Source organism: Eptatretus burgeri, chromosome 14 (assembly GCF_056783735.1).
Source record: "Eptatretus burgeri isolate ZD-2024b chromosome 14, Ebu_testis_v1, whole genome shotgun sequence".
Classification (NCBI taxonomy): domain Eukaryota; kingdom Metazoa; phylum Chordata; class Myxini; order Myxiniformes; family Myxinidae; genus Eptatretus; species Eptatretus burgeri.
The window spans coordinates 32,262,728-32,277,973 of NC_140974.1; the positions used below are offsets into that span (position 1 = coordinate 32,262,728).

Genomic DNA, 15,246 nt, shown 5'->3' on the forward strand with positions numbered 1-15,246 from the left:
GTTTCATCTCGGTTTTGTCAGACCGCAAAAGTTTTGGCCGCATGGCTTCAGAATCTCTGGATTGTTTTTTTACATACCTCAAATGGGACTCCAGGTGAGCTTTTTTGAATGATGGCTTCCTTCTTGCAACCCTATTAGACACACCAGACTTGTGAAGTGCTTGGGATATTGTTATCACATGCACACAGTGACCAGTCTTTGCCCTAAAGGCATGTAGCTCTTTCAAAGTTGCCATTGGCCTTTTGGTGGCTTCTCTGATCAGTCTCCTCCTTGCTTGGTCATCCAGTTTGAAAGGATGGCCTGATCTAGGCAAGGTCTTGGTGGTACCATACACCTTCCACTTCTTAATGATTAACTTGACTGTGCTCCAAGGGATAATCAACACCTCTGAAATATTTTTATATCTATCCCCTGATCTAAGACTTTCCAGAACTTTATCCTGGAGGTCTTTTGAAAGCTCCTCTTCGTGCTCCTGGTTGAGTCTTTGCTGTGAAATGCACTACGTAGTGGAGGAAGCCTACAGGAACAGCTGATTTTATTCTGAAATAATCAGAATCACTACAATTTAACACAGGTGGAGGCCAATTAACTTGGTATGTGATTTTGAAGGTGATTGGTTACACCTGAGCTAATTTACAACTGCAATTATAAGGGAGGTAGACACTTATCCAACCAAGATATTCTAGTTTTCTATTTTTAATTAATTTTCCAAAATCCGTAGAATTTGTTTTTGACTTCGAAGTTGTGGCGTATGATGTGGAAATAAAGGTGGAAAAAGTCTGATTTCATGCAGTTTCATCCCAGGCTATAAGGCAACAAAAGGTGAAAATTTTGAAAGGGGGTGTAGACTTTCTGTAGGCACTGTACATGAAGAAGTCTTCTAAGTCGAGCACTTCATTTTGAGTGTGATAGGATGTCACGGCCTCATGGCAGGAATTTAGATATACTGTATAGTCAAAGGAAGTTGTGAAGTTTGTAGAGTGAGGAGAATAGTAGGTGAAACAGAGAAAAATACAGTTGTGATAGTTGGCAGACAAATCTTAAGCCAGATGATGTCGACTTGTGGAGATTCAAGGCCAACTAGGCATACAACAGGTGTGTTGATGTTGGAATAAGCACAGATTACTCTTTTAAAGCAGAATCATGAGTGAAGGTGATCAACACCTTATCAAGGTTATCACTAGTGAAGGTTTGTTGGAAATGTGAAAGGAATTCATGAGAACATCATTTGACAGTTGGGTCTCTGAGAGAAGCATGATGCAGCAGAATCTGGATAATAAGTATATGCACCTATTATTAGATTTAGGGGAGCACATATGGGCTTATTTTCCATATACGTTTATATTGAAAATGCCTGGCGTATGCGCTTATTTTCAATATGCGCTTATACGTATTCAAAAAGTTTATAACATAACGTGCTTATAATGGTAAATACTCGTCAGATTGGCTGCATGGATGTCAGTTTTTACATCATTGCAATTTTTTCAGTCTTATTGTTGTTATTGTTCAACTTATTGTTCACATTGTTCTTATTGTTCACAGTCTTATTGTTCAAATAAGATGAACAAAAATTGTCCGTACTTTGAAAACAAATACTAAATACATTTTCAATCCTCAAGCACGTATCTATTTAAACTCCGCAACAAGTTTGTTTTCCATGTCCGGGTAAAAGGCCTGTCTTCTGCTCCCTATCATCTTCAAACCTTTCGCACAATTTCCTCAACAATTATTTCCTCATTCTTCACCATTCACATCAAAGTCCTCGAGTATGAAGTCCGAATTCATTACACATCTGTTCCTGGTTCTTACAAGAGTTGTGAAACGCAATAATCTCAAACTTCTTTTAACGGGTATATGATGGACGCTTCACTGCTGTGTCCATTTTGATTGTGATGAAAAACGTTGTTTTACGACTATAGTATTGGATCGTAAATCACCATTTTACGATCCTTAATGAACAACATTGTTTTGAATGTACAACTCTTATAAGTACCGGTTCCAGATATGTAAGAAATTCGGACTTGATGTTGATGTACCAATGCCAATAAAACACAAAATACTGTAGTGTTTGAGTTGATAATATTTTCAGTTTTCAAAGGCTGACGATTACGTTTTTATATGCACTAATTTTTCATTGAGAAATCAAATAGGGAGGCCCATGTGCACTTATTGTTCATATGCGCTTATATTCAAGCATATGCTTATTTTCCAGATTCTACTGTATTAGGAGAAGTATCAAATAAATGGTGTTAAACAGAGTAAAGGTTCGAAGGAATATCACAAATGTTGGTGAAATGAATAGAACAAGGAGCTGATACTCTCGGTCCCCCACAATAGATCCCTGTAACATGAAAGCAAAATATTGAACGTTTTTTGAAATATCGTGTACATTAGCCAAGCTACCGAGATGGTTGACATGGCAGCATAATTCAGCCAATCACAGCCATGATCTAATCTGGTTGATATAATGTCATGAGGAATAGATATCGGGAATATGAAAGCTAAATGTTCAAGTTTTTGATATATCGCGTACACAAAAGTACATGGATGGATGATCGGTCGGTCGGTCGGTCAGGTTGAGCTCATTTTAATGTCCCCTGTCTCCGACCTTGTCGGAGGGGTGGGAAACAAAAATAGTCAGGTTTATTAGAAAGGGAAGGGTCTTGGAAGTGACTGATACTATTACTACTGTCTGAGCCCTCCTCTCTCATTGGTAAAAGAGACAGGTAGGACTCTGGAAATTCTTCGCACACCATAATGCCGAGAACTCGGGGCCACTATCTTGTTGGACTTTTCCATGTTTGTAATTATGGGTTTAAAAGAAAATTAAATGAAGATAAAAAATGTACAGATACGGAGTGAAAGCGAGTAAAATGAGTGCATGGTGCATGTCAGAAAGAGAAAATAAAGCTAGCCTGGTAGCTTAGTTTGCATGAGACAGAAAAATAAGAGAAGCAATCCTGATACGGAGAGCATAACATGCTTCCGGGCACCACTTTAACGCTCCTAAGGCAGGATGGTTGTACCACCCTGGGCTGTTCCTATCTATAGCCTACTACTATGACCTAAAACAACCTAGATGGCCGGTTTTCCCATCCAGAGAGCCACCCTGAGGTAGTAGGTATTGTTTTTAGTCCTAATGGGTGTCTGGCCATCCTCCTCTCTGAGACAGAGTATACTGACTCGGGTGGGTTGCCGGTTTCGTTGCCGACGACCCGACCATGAATGAACAGGCAGTACCAGATATATGTTACCAGTAGTATGAGGATATCTGCATTCCTCACGTGGCATCACTATCGTATCTAACTGTAACTTGCATGCACCCATCTGGATGCACCAACTTGCATGCACTAACTTGCATGCACCAACCTGCATGCAACAACCTGCATGCGCCAACTTGCAGGCACTAACCTGCATGCACTAACTTGCATGCATAAACCTGCATGCACCAACTTGCATGCACCAATTTGGAAGCACCAACCTGGACGCACCAACCTGGACGCACCAACCTGGATGCACCAACTTGCATGCACCAACTTGCATGCACCAACCTGCATGCACCCACCTGCATGCATCAACCTGCATGCACCAACCTGGACGCACTAACCTGCATGCACCAACCTGGACGCACTAACCTGCATGCACCAACCTGGACGCACCAACTTGCATGCACTAACCTGCATGCACTAACTTGCATGCACAAACCTGCATGCACCAACCTGCATGTGCCAACTTGGAAGCACCAATCTGGATGCATCAACCTGGAGGCACCAACCTGGACGCACCAACTTGCATGCACCAACCTGCATGCACCAACCTGGATGCACCAACTTGCATGCACTAACCTGCATGCACCAAGTTGCATGCACCAACCTGGAAGCACCAGCATGGATGCACGAACCTGCATGCACCAACTTGCATGCATCAACTTGGAAGCACCAGCATGGATGCACCCACTTGCATGCATCAACTTGGAAGCACCAGCATGGATGCACCCACCTGCATGCACCAACCTGGAAGCACCAGCATTGATGCACCTACCTGCATGCACTAACCTGCATGCACCCACCTGCATTTTATTTTGTTATTTTATTAAAGTGGAAATAAACAATTAAATGTTACAAGTAGACCACCTTCTTAATATCCTGGATCCTATTATAAATATTCTTGAGAGAAAGCACAGAAAAAAGGTTTTCTTCCAGCAGTTATTTTTTTAGCAACATTTATTCCTTCAAATAAGATGGATGAAATCAAACTGAAAGTGCTTTTGAGAATCTTTATGCAATGAGAAAAAAATTAATCTTTTGGATAAAAAGAAATGATGAACGATGCAGGATGCGGGAATAGGGCAGGGGTTAATTATAGGCAATAATGATGAAGGAATGAGAGAGAGAGACAGAGACAGAGACAGAGACAGAGACAGAGACAGAGACAGAGACAGAGACAGAGACAGAGACAGAGAGAGAGAGAGAGAGAGAGAGAGAGAGAGAGAGAGAGAGAGAGAGAGAGAGAGAGAGAGAGAGAGAGAGACAGAGAGAGAGAGAGACACAGAGAGAGAGAGACACAGAGAGAGAGACACACAGAGAGAGAGACAGAGAGACAGAGAGACAGAGAGACAGAGAGACAGAGAGACAGAGAGACAGAGAGACAGAGAGACAGAGACAGAGACAGAGACAGAGACAGAGACAGAGACAGAGACAGAGACAGAGACAGAGAGACAGAGACAGAGACAGAGACAGAGACAGAGACAGAGACAGAGACAGAGACAGAGACAGAGACAGAGAGAGAACAAGTGTTCAGAGACCTTGAAAACAGCTGTTGAAGATATTATCAGTTAGGTTCCAACCCACACTGAAAAAAAAAGCATCATAAAGAATTTACATCGTTAGAGATTGTAACCAGACCATAAAGGCGTGCTTGCTTTTGAATGTGATGTGGCTTAAAGTTCCAAAACCTGTTTACCACTCTGGCAAGTGGAACCCAGTTTCATAAGCCCGTTTTAAAAGAATGTGTATTAACAAACATTAGTAGAAAGTATGGAAAATCCAACAATTGGAGAAAGACCAACTGCAAACAATGGTTTGGTGTCTCAGGCATTAAATAAGTTGATCTGTAATTGATTGTGCTCAGCAAACGACAGAGCGCATAATATGCAGTGCCTATAAAAAGACCACTTCTTTTCAAAATTTTCACTTTTTGTTGCCTTACAGCCTGGAATTAAATTGCATTAAATCAGACTTTTCCCACCTTTATTTACACATCATAACCCACAACTTCCAAGTGAAAAACAAATTCTACAAATTTCAGAAAATTAATTAAAAATACAAAATTTGAATATCTTGGTTGGATAAGTGTCCACCCTCCTGAATTAATACTTGGTGGAAGCACCTTTGGCAGCAATCACAGCTGTGAGTCTGTTGTGAAAGGTCTGTAACAACTTTGCACACCTTGATTGGGCAATATTTGCCCATTCTTCTGCACAAAACTGTTCAAGCTCAGTAAAGTTGCATGGGGAGCGTTGATGGACAGCAATCTTCAAGTCATGCCACAGATTTTCGATTGGATTTAGGTCAGGGCTCTGACCGGGCCACTCCAGGACATTTATCTCTTTGTTCTTTTTCCACTCCAGTGTAGCTTTGACTGTGTGCTTCAGGTCGTTGTCATGCTGAAAGGTGAACTTCGGTCCCAATTTCAGCTTTCTTGCAGAGGGCAGCAGGTTTTGCTCTCGGATTTTTCTGTATTTTGCTCCATCCATTTTCCCTTGTATCCTGACAAATGCACTAGTCGCTGCTGATGATAAACATCCCCATAACATGATACCGCCACCACCATGCTTCACAGTAGAGATGGTGTTCTTTGGGCGATGTGTTGTGTTGAGTTTGTGCCAAACATAACATTTTGCATTTATGCCAAAAAGTTCCATCTTGGTTTCGTCAGACCACAAAACTTTTTCCACATGGCTTCAGAATCTCCAGAGTGGTTTTTTGCATACCTCAAACAGGACTCAAGGTGGGCTTTTTGAGTAATGGTTTCCTTCTTACAACCCTACTGCACACGCCAGACTTGTGAAGTGCTTGGGATATTGTTATTGCATGCACACAGTGACCAGTCTTTGCCAAAAAGGCATGTAGCTCTTTTAAAGTTGCCAATGGCCCCTTGGTGTCCTTTCTGATCAATCTCCTCCTTGCTTGGCCATCCGGTTTGCAGGGACGGCCTGGTCTAGGCAGGGTCTGGGAGGTACCATATGCCTTCCACTTTTAATGATTTTCCTGACTGTGCTCCAAGGGATATTTCAAGGCCTTTGAAACATTTTCATACCCATCCCCTGATCTGTGCCTTTCCACAGCTTTATCCCGGAGGTCTTTTGAAAGCTCCTTGGTTCTCACGGTTCAGTCTTTGCTGTGAAATGTACTACCCAGCAGAGGAAATTTCCAGGAACAGCTGATTTTATTCTGAAATAATCAGAATCGCAACTTAACACAGGTGGAGGCTAATTAACTTGGTGTATGATTTTGAAGGTGATTGGTTATACCTGAGCTAATTTACAATTGCTATTATAAGGAGGATGGACACTTATCCAACCAAGATATTCTAGTTTTGTATTTTTAATTAATTTTCTGAAATTTGTAGAATTTGTTTTTCAGCTGGAAGTTGTGGGTCACGATGTGTAAATAAAGGTGGAAAAAGTCTGATTTAATGCAATTTAATTCCAGGCTATAAGGCAACAAAAGGTAAAAACTTTGAAAGGGTGTGTGGACTTTCTATAGTCACTGTACATGTATCTATAATTCCAGCAATCTCTGTGTGTCTGTCTGTATGTGTGTGTATGTGTGTCTGCGACCACCATTTCTCGACAACCCCTGGTCCAATCTAATTGAAACTTGCCAGGTATATCGCTGGGGACCTGAGAATGTGCCTTTTCAAGGTTTGATATTAATCGGACAAGCGGATCCCAAGTTACAGCCATTTATTTGCCAACCAATGACAGGACATGGTGCTATGACATCACAATTGACGTCACAATTCTCCTTTTTTTTTTGCACGTACGGCCACGCACGTACGGGCATGCACATACGGGCACGCACATATGGGCACGCACGTACGACCACGCACGTACGGGCACGCACATATGGGCACGCACGTACAGCCACGCACGTACGCGCCTGCACAAGTCGATCTATAATTCCAGCAATCTCTGTGTGTCTGCGATCGCTGTTTCTCGACAACCACTGGTCCGATCTTATTGAAACTTGCCAGGAATATTGCTGGGGCCCTGTGGATGTGCCTTTTCAAGGTTTGATATTAATCGGACAAGCGGTTCCCAAGTTACGGCCATTTATTTGCCGACCAATGACAGGACACGGTGCTATGACGTCACGATTGACGTCACAATTCTTTTTTTTGCACGATTGACGTCACATACTTCTTCTTCATTTGATATGACGTCACAATTGACCCTGGGGACCTGAGTATGTGCCTTTTCAAGGTTTGATATCGTTCTTGGACTACTCGCACGTACGGGCATGCACCTACAGGCACGCACGTACGGGCACGTACTAGTCTTATAAATGGCTATGCTCAGTTCTACAAAACTTCAAAACATGCCATACAAAGTAAAAAATAAAAATAAAAAGGAGAGATCTTTTCTCGGGTCTATTGACTCAAATTCTGAGTCCACAGTTGTCTTGGAATCATAACTGTAACCAAGTCATAACCAAGTTCCCTGGACACACTTGTCCTGGATTCATAACTGACCTTTTGTACGTCTTATCAAGAGCATTACTACCTCTGCCACTGAAGGTGGGCGGAGATTACGTTTTCACACCTGTCTGTCTGTTTGTGTGCAGGATATCTCAAAAAGTTGTGGACGTATTCGGACGAAATTTCGTGGACAGGTTGGGTGTGTGTGACAAGGACAAATTTATTCAAATTTGGTGAAGATCCAGATCCGGATACAAGAATATTTTAAATTTTCGAAGTGATTCTTCACCACTGCGTAATCTGGCCAAAAACGATATATAACACAATATCTCAAAAAGTTGAGGACAGCTTCGGACGAAAATTGGTGGACAGGTTGGGTGTGTGACAAGGAAGAATTCATTCGATTTTTGTGAAGATCAGATCCGAGAATGTTTTAAGTGATTCTTTACCATTGAGAGATGGGGCCAAAAATGATACATAGTATGATATTTCAAAACATTGTGTTTGAGTTATGACAAAACTAGGTGGATGAGTGGGTTAGGTGACAAGAACAAGCCGATTCGATTTTGATTCAGGTCCGGATCCTGATTTTATCAGTGGGATACAAAGCATAAACTGTTTTGCAGGTTTTTTGCAGAAAAACTGTTTTGCATAAACTCATCTCGGCAGGTACATTTCTTATGATGTACTAGTTCAGCCTGGCAGAGGTATGCACTCTACCAAGTACCATTCCAGTTCCTCATGTAGGAGGAGTACCGATACTTTAAGAAGGAAAGATCATTCAGTGAGACTTCACATAAAGCCCAAATAAATTTCTAATATTGTTGGCAAAGTGCATCAGTAAAAAAGAAAACATTCTAAGTTGTACTGAAAGGACATAAGCACAGAGCCCAGCTCACTTCGAGTTGGAAAACATTTTCCCCTGTCATTACAAAAATAATGCTGCTAGCCAGGTTAAATGAACATGTTGTAATGGTGACGGCAACGAGCGTTCGAGTCTTACATCGAGGAGCGGGTGGAGGGGAGCGTGTCGTGCAGTACGTGTACGGAGCCGAAAAGGGTCCTCTTCCCGCTGTACTGCACGCCTGGATGACAAAGCTGTAGCTCGTGTTTTCCTGAAGACGCTGCACCTTGTATGTGTGGCTTGGTCCAGAGTAAAGCACCGAATGCCTGCAGACAAAGCATGACATTTATTAAGGAATACATCAGTTTTCCTGAAAATCCAAGAACCAAATTCGGCTGACATCTATGGTATTCCCACCTGAGTACCATGCTCATGATTCTGTGACTGCAGATTCAAAGCTCGTATATTATATTGGTTCATCTGTCATCTCCTAATGTCCTTTATCATAAATGTAAAAAACTCTTAAGCCAGAGAGACATTACGTTCAGATAAAAACACAATGGAATCAAAACAGATTCAAAGCAAAACAATTCCCCTTTCTCTACAATCTGAGAAATGCAGTTCTCAATTTATATAAATAAAGGAATGGTGCCTGGCCCTTTGTCTGTCATGTTTCCCATCTCCACTCTCACTGCTTTGTGCAAGGTCACCAAACTTCTTCGTCATAATTAACAATGTCTTACAATTCGGCTTATGGCATCAACATTTACTTTAAACTCCTCCTTTTATTCCGTTTGGCCCAATAAAAAACAAATTACTCTCAAAGTATTCGCTATGCCGGATGACATCATGACATTCCGGTGGGTGGTCCTACAATCCCAACGATTATGGGAGTATTGTTGTTTTTTGGCCCTTCCATCCTATAAATTCCCATACCATCCCATCATACATACTTGATGGGTATATCGCTGATATTAAATATTTTCATCATTTTTTTATTTTTTGGCATTTACTGGATGTGGGCAGTATTGCTACTTCGGAGGGCAATTTTGATGAAAATTCCAGATTGCTCGGAGACTGGTGCTACCTGGAGGTCAAACCAGGAAGGACAGGCAAATCATTTGACAATTCCCCTGCAACTTGATCAGTTTCCAGAAGTTTAGGTGGCATTTTGGGCCAGTACTGTACATCGAATTACGAGCAAACGTTCATTGTTATTGTCGGTGATGGTTGTTAACTCAAATGAGAATCAGGGTTTATTAAACCCATCTCCATTAGCTCAGTTCTCTATTAGCAAAAGGTTTTGCAATAGCTTCTGTGTTATTGTTTTTTTTCTCAGTATTCGGGTTTCAGAAGTTGGAATGGATTCCTCCCAGGGCTCAAATCATCCACCTCCATTTCGGTGAAGGATCACAATTCATGGACCAAGTAATGAAGCTGTCTTGTTCTCAAAGTTTTGTTCCGAAGGATCTTTTCAGGATCGTCACCGAGCCCAGGACATGTCTCCATAACTCTAGTTCATTTGTAAGTAATATTCCCAGGGATGGTTCTTAAGATCTCTGCGAGGTCCATCATCATTCACATTGCTCCAATTATCACGAGTGCAATTTTGCCATTCTTCAGCTTCCAGAATATTTTCACTTCATTTTTGACATCCTGGTATTTGGTCATTTTCTTGAATTCTGCATTCTTTAAGCCAAACTCGCTGGTGACTGACACATCAATAAGCAATGCCTTGTTTTCTTTTTTTGTACCTCAGTACTACATCTGGTCACAATGCTTTGTTTTCTCTGTTCACATTCGATGGGATCATTAGGTCGTATATGAGCATTACTTCCTTGTTTTCAGTGAATGCTTTTGGTTCATGTTTCCATGAGTTTTCTGAAACTGAGATATTGGAAGTTTTTGCAGACGTGCCAGTGGATTACTCCATATACTTTGTTGTGCCTGTTCTGACATGAGTTTTTTTTTTACATCCTGATCGGAGGTGGCTCGTACTCTCTGTTTCTCCCTTGTAGAATCTACACCTCCCCGATTTACTCAGTCCTGCCATCTTTTTAAAACCATTTGTGTGGTGTCCTTAGTCTTGGGCATTTACTATGATTCGTTCTCCATTCCGGTTGAGCTGACCTCTTCTTAGCCATTCCTTCAGCTTCTTTGTCTTTTCCCAATATGTCCATCTCTTTTCTGTACCTCCCTGCTCTATTATCATTCTCCAAGTTGTCAGTGAATATTTGTTGATATTTCATTTTGTATTTTTCATTCATCTTTTTGCAATCATTGGAGCTGTATTCATTGCTGTTCTTGTTTTGTGTGCGGCATCTTACATTTGCACCTGTTTTTCGAAGTTTCTTGCAAGATGGGTTAGGGATACCTTCTCTGGTTTGATGTCTTTGTGTTTGCATAGAAATTGGATTTGGTACTTTATTGAACTTATCACGTACTCAGACAATACTACAGATGTGATTCTGTGCACTTGGTTGAGTTCGATCAGTTTGCTATTTCTCATCTCGGCAGGTACATTTCTTAGGATGTAATAGTTTTTATTGAACATTTTGGAGATGGTGAGGAGTTTCCTTGATTTGATATCTCGTTTATTGATTTCTGCTTGTGGTCAGTTTATTATCCTGCAGCTATATTGGAACACGGGTCATGCTAGTTGGTTTATAGCTTTCATTTTGTTCCTTGGGAAGAGGTACAGTATGTTTTCAGGATCATTCTTGTTATATGCAGGTATTCTTTGGTAATTGTTTTGCATATTTGTTTGTGACATATTTGGTGGCCCTCTTCTACCCTGAGGTATTTGTATGATGCTTCTTTCTCTCGTTCCTGCATTGTTGCATTTAGGTCGATTTGTATTGCGTCCGATTTTGTTGGTCTACCTTGTACGAATGTACACTTGGCACACTTATCTAGGCCAAATTATATTTGGATGTCATCAGAGTACTGTTTCACTAATTTAAGTTACTTTGCCAGTTTTTCGTCATTCGGTGCAAATAGTTTATCCATGTACATTAGATGTGTCACCTTTCTTGTCTCTTTGGACATTCCCTTATTGGGCGTTAGGGTGTATCCATGTCCTTGCTCATGAATGAGGTTGTTCAGTGGATCCAGATCCAGGCAAAACAAGAGGGGGAGGGAGGGAGTTTATTTCCTTGGAAGATCCCGCATCGTATTTTCACTCCTGGTATTTTGATCTTTCCTTCCAAGTGATACAGTAACCGTGTAGTTTCCCAGAGCTCCATTGCTTTCTCAATTACTTTAATTATTTGGGGATTTATCTTATACATTTGCATGCATTTTATCATTCATGAAGGTGGGATGCTGTCGAAAGCTTTTTTATAGTCCATCCAGGCTGTGGACAGTTTGGTTCGTCTCGTTTAACAGTTCTCGGGTATGGCCTGTTTAGTAGTAGGTAGTCTCTTGGTCTGTAGCATCCTCGCTTACAACAATTCTGCTTTGCTTCTCGGCCTCCTTATTGTGTTCGGCGGTGGTACATCGTTTCTGTTATGATTCCCGTTAAAAGTTTGTATGTTGTTGGTGGATAGATTATTGGTCGATATTTGTAAGGTAGTTGGTTTTCTTCAGATTTTGCGATCAAGAATGTATCACCTTCTGTGAGCCATTCATTCATTTCCTGTTCCCCTTGAAGAAGTTCCTTGAATGCTCAAGTGTAGTAAACGTGGAGACCGTGCACATGCTAGAGATGAGGAGACCGTATATATATATATATATATATATATATATATATATATATATATATATATATATATATATATATATATATATATATATATATATATATATATATATATATATATATATATTGTTGTGGTTACCAAATTCGCAAACCACCATTCAGGTCCCTTAGGTGAGGTATCTCGGTAAGTACATGTGTAGTTAGGCCCAAACGCGTTGTCTAGTGGGAATACATGTCATTTATGCGTGCTGCGACTCTTCAGGATAGCCGTTTTTCTTTTACTATCTTTAATTTGGACCAACCGCCATGATTACCACCACAATCACAACATCAACCACCAACCACAACGCCGCTTCACCACAACCGCCACGACCTTCCCGTCACACCTCGCAACCGTAGCATCGCCACCGTTCTTGCCCCGCTGTGGGTACCGGTGTTGGACTCGTGCAGGGCGCGCGTCGAACAGCGTGTACAAAATCACGGATTTTGTGCTTCAAAAACGGATCAAAAACGACACACGCCCACTTTTTGCCGTCCAATCGGTGAGCGAGGGGCGAATTGGCCCCGCCCCCAGGGCGATCGATATATGCAAATTTATGGATCAAAAAGCCTTCACGCCCACTTTTTCTCGGGCCAATGGGGAGCGAGGTGAAAGGTCGAAGGGAGGGGGTCAAAGATGAGAGGGCGAAGCTACGGGGCGGATAAAAGGACCGTGTTCGTCAGTCCAGGAGAGTCCAGAGACGAAGAGAGTCGGAGAGTAAGAGAGTCGGAGAGTCCAGAGGCGGAGAGTAGGAGAGTAGGAGAGTCGGAAACAGAGAGTCAAGACTTCGCGGGCGGTGGAGCTGCTCGTCGTGTGCGTTGGAGTCGGAACGGAGGGGACGGAGCTGTGGAAAGGCGGCGACACCAGACGAGGGGGTGCTCGCGTCGTGCAGGGAGCTGCACCCGAGGGAGGCCGACAGCGCGACCTGGCCGAGGTGGAGACGCTCGTCGCGGGATAATAAAGATCCTCTATACCCCGAGCATCAGCAACCCCCTCCTGTTTCCCCCCGCGCTGAGATAGTGCGACCAAGGGGGCCCCTTTCCCACCCCCTACCAGACACTGCCCGCGAGGCCCGCGGAGTTGAGGCGCCATCGCCGCTCCGCGTCTCATCACCAGACGGGTAGGCGCGACCCGGTCTCGGCCTCAGGCCCGCCTCATCCTTGAGGGTATTCTTTTCCTTGGTTTTGGGTATGTGTTGTCGGCGCCGTCTGTGAAGTAGAATTGTATAAGTGTTGCCGTGTGCTCGGTAGTCGGTATTAGCTCTGCATTGTGTTTTCGCTTTTATATTTGCTTTTTGTGTAAATTGAATTGTGTTTTTCTTTTCTGTGTGCATTTGGTGGAATTGTATATGTGTGCTTCCCGTGTGCCGCGAATAAATGTGCTTTGTGTTGAACTGTTTCCCGCTTCGCTTCGTCATTTCTCCCATTGAATCCTCATCTTGCTTCACGTAAAGGGTTGGTAGTGGGCTGAATACGCCCGATAATTAATCGAACCGTCGAGGTCGACGATAACACCGCTCGGTTATTCTGATAGTACGGAACGGGTCGCTTAAGTGGCCCGTGTCCGAAGTCGACCTGCGGCGAGGTGCGATCGCCCGGTCTACGCTCCGCGTGGGTACTTAGGTAGGTCGACCCGGCGAGCAACCCTATCCCACGCGGGGGCTGATTGGCTCGATCGCGGTGAGACCGAAAGGTCCACCCGTGACTGGTTCCCGGCGTTAGTCCGAGAGGGTCACGACTGGATTGTCCGTCCGGTGGGCGACGTGCCGCGATTCGAGTTACGTGGCCGTCAGCACGCCGGCGGGCGCGAATCCGCAACAATATTATATATATATATATATATATATATATATATATATATATATATATATATATATATATATATATATATATATATATATATATATATATATATATATATATATATATATATATATATATATATATACACGAGCGATACCCGTGCACATGCATGGGATAGCAGTACAACATAGCTGGTAGCAGACGACAGACCGCACACGGGGAATGACAAAAATATGCATTGTGCAAAATGCAAGTGGTACTATGGAATGCCAAGACTTCCCAAACATTGTCGACATGTCCGCTAAGTGCCACAGCAATTTCTTAGGGATCGTGTGACGGCGAGCCGAGTTTTTAGTGTGCAAGTTTGGTATTATAATAGAGATCTTCTTCTTCTTCTATCAGTTGCTCCCGTTTGGGGTCGCCACAGCGGATGATCCGTATGATCCGCATAGTGATTTGGCACATGTTTTACGCCGGATGCCCTTCCAGACGCAACCCTGGTCGCCTCTTAAGACACAGGGATATGGTACACCAATTTTAACAGGGGTATACACCAGGCCCAGTACACTGGTACTCATTTCGCCCACCTCAGAAGGATGACAGGCTAAGTCAACCCCCTGGTGTATTAATTCAGTGGCCCAACGGGGCTTGAACTCAGGACCTTTGGGATCCCAAGCCGCTGCTCTAACCACTGCGCCAACACCAGGCTTGGTATTATAATAGAGATATGTACATATATATATATATATATATATATATATATATATATATATATATATATATATATATATATATATATATATATATATATGTGTGTGTTTATATACATATTGTTGTGGTTGACGAAATTCACAAACCACCATTCAGGTCCCTTAGGTGAGATATCTCTGTAAGTATATGTGTAGTTAGGCCCAAACCCGTTGTTTCGAGGGAATAAATGTCATTCAGTCGGGCTGCGACCCTTTTAGATAGCCGTTTTTCTTTTACTATCTTTATTTTGGACCAGCCGCCATTACAACAACCACCAACCACAACGCCGCTTCGCAACAACAACCACCAACCACAACTCCGCTTCACAACAACCACCAACCACAACGCCGCTTCGCAACAACAACCACCAACCACAACGCCGCTTCACAACAACAGCCACGACCTTTAC

At 42.6% G+C, this 15,246-nt stretch overlaps 1 protein-coding gene across 8 annotated transcripts in view; it reads right to left on the reverse strand.

Annotated features, from left to right (window-relative positions):
- LOC147012911 (fibronectin type III domain-containing protein 3B-like) overlaps positions 1–15,246 on the reverse strand; it is a 173,612-nt gene that overhangs the window by 8,134 nt on the left and 150,232 nt on the right. For all 8 annotated transcript variants that reach the window (XM_085854257.1, XM_085854261.1, XM_085854260.1 and 5 more), the window contains one exon: positions 8,705–8,871. In XM_085854257.1, the coding sequence (XP_085710383.1) occupies positions 8,705–8,871 (167 nt within the window). The remainder of the gene's footprint in view (positions 1–8,704; positions 8,872–15,246) is intronic.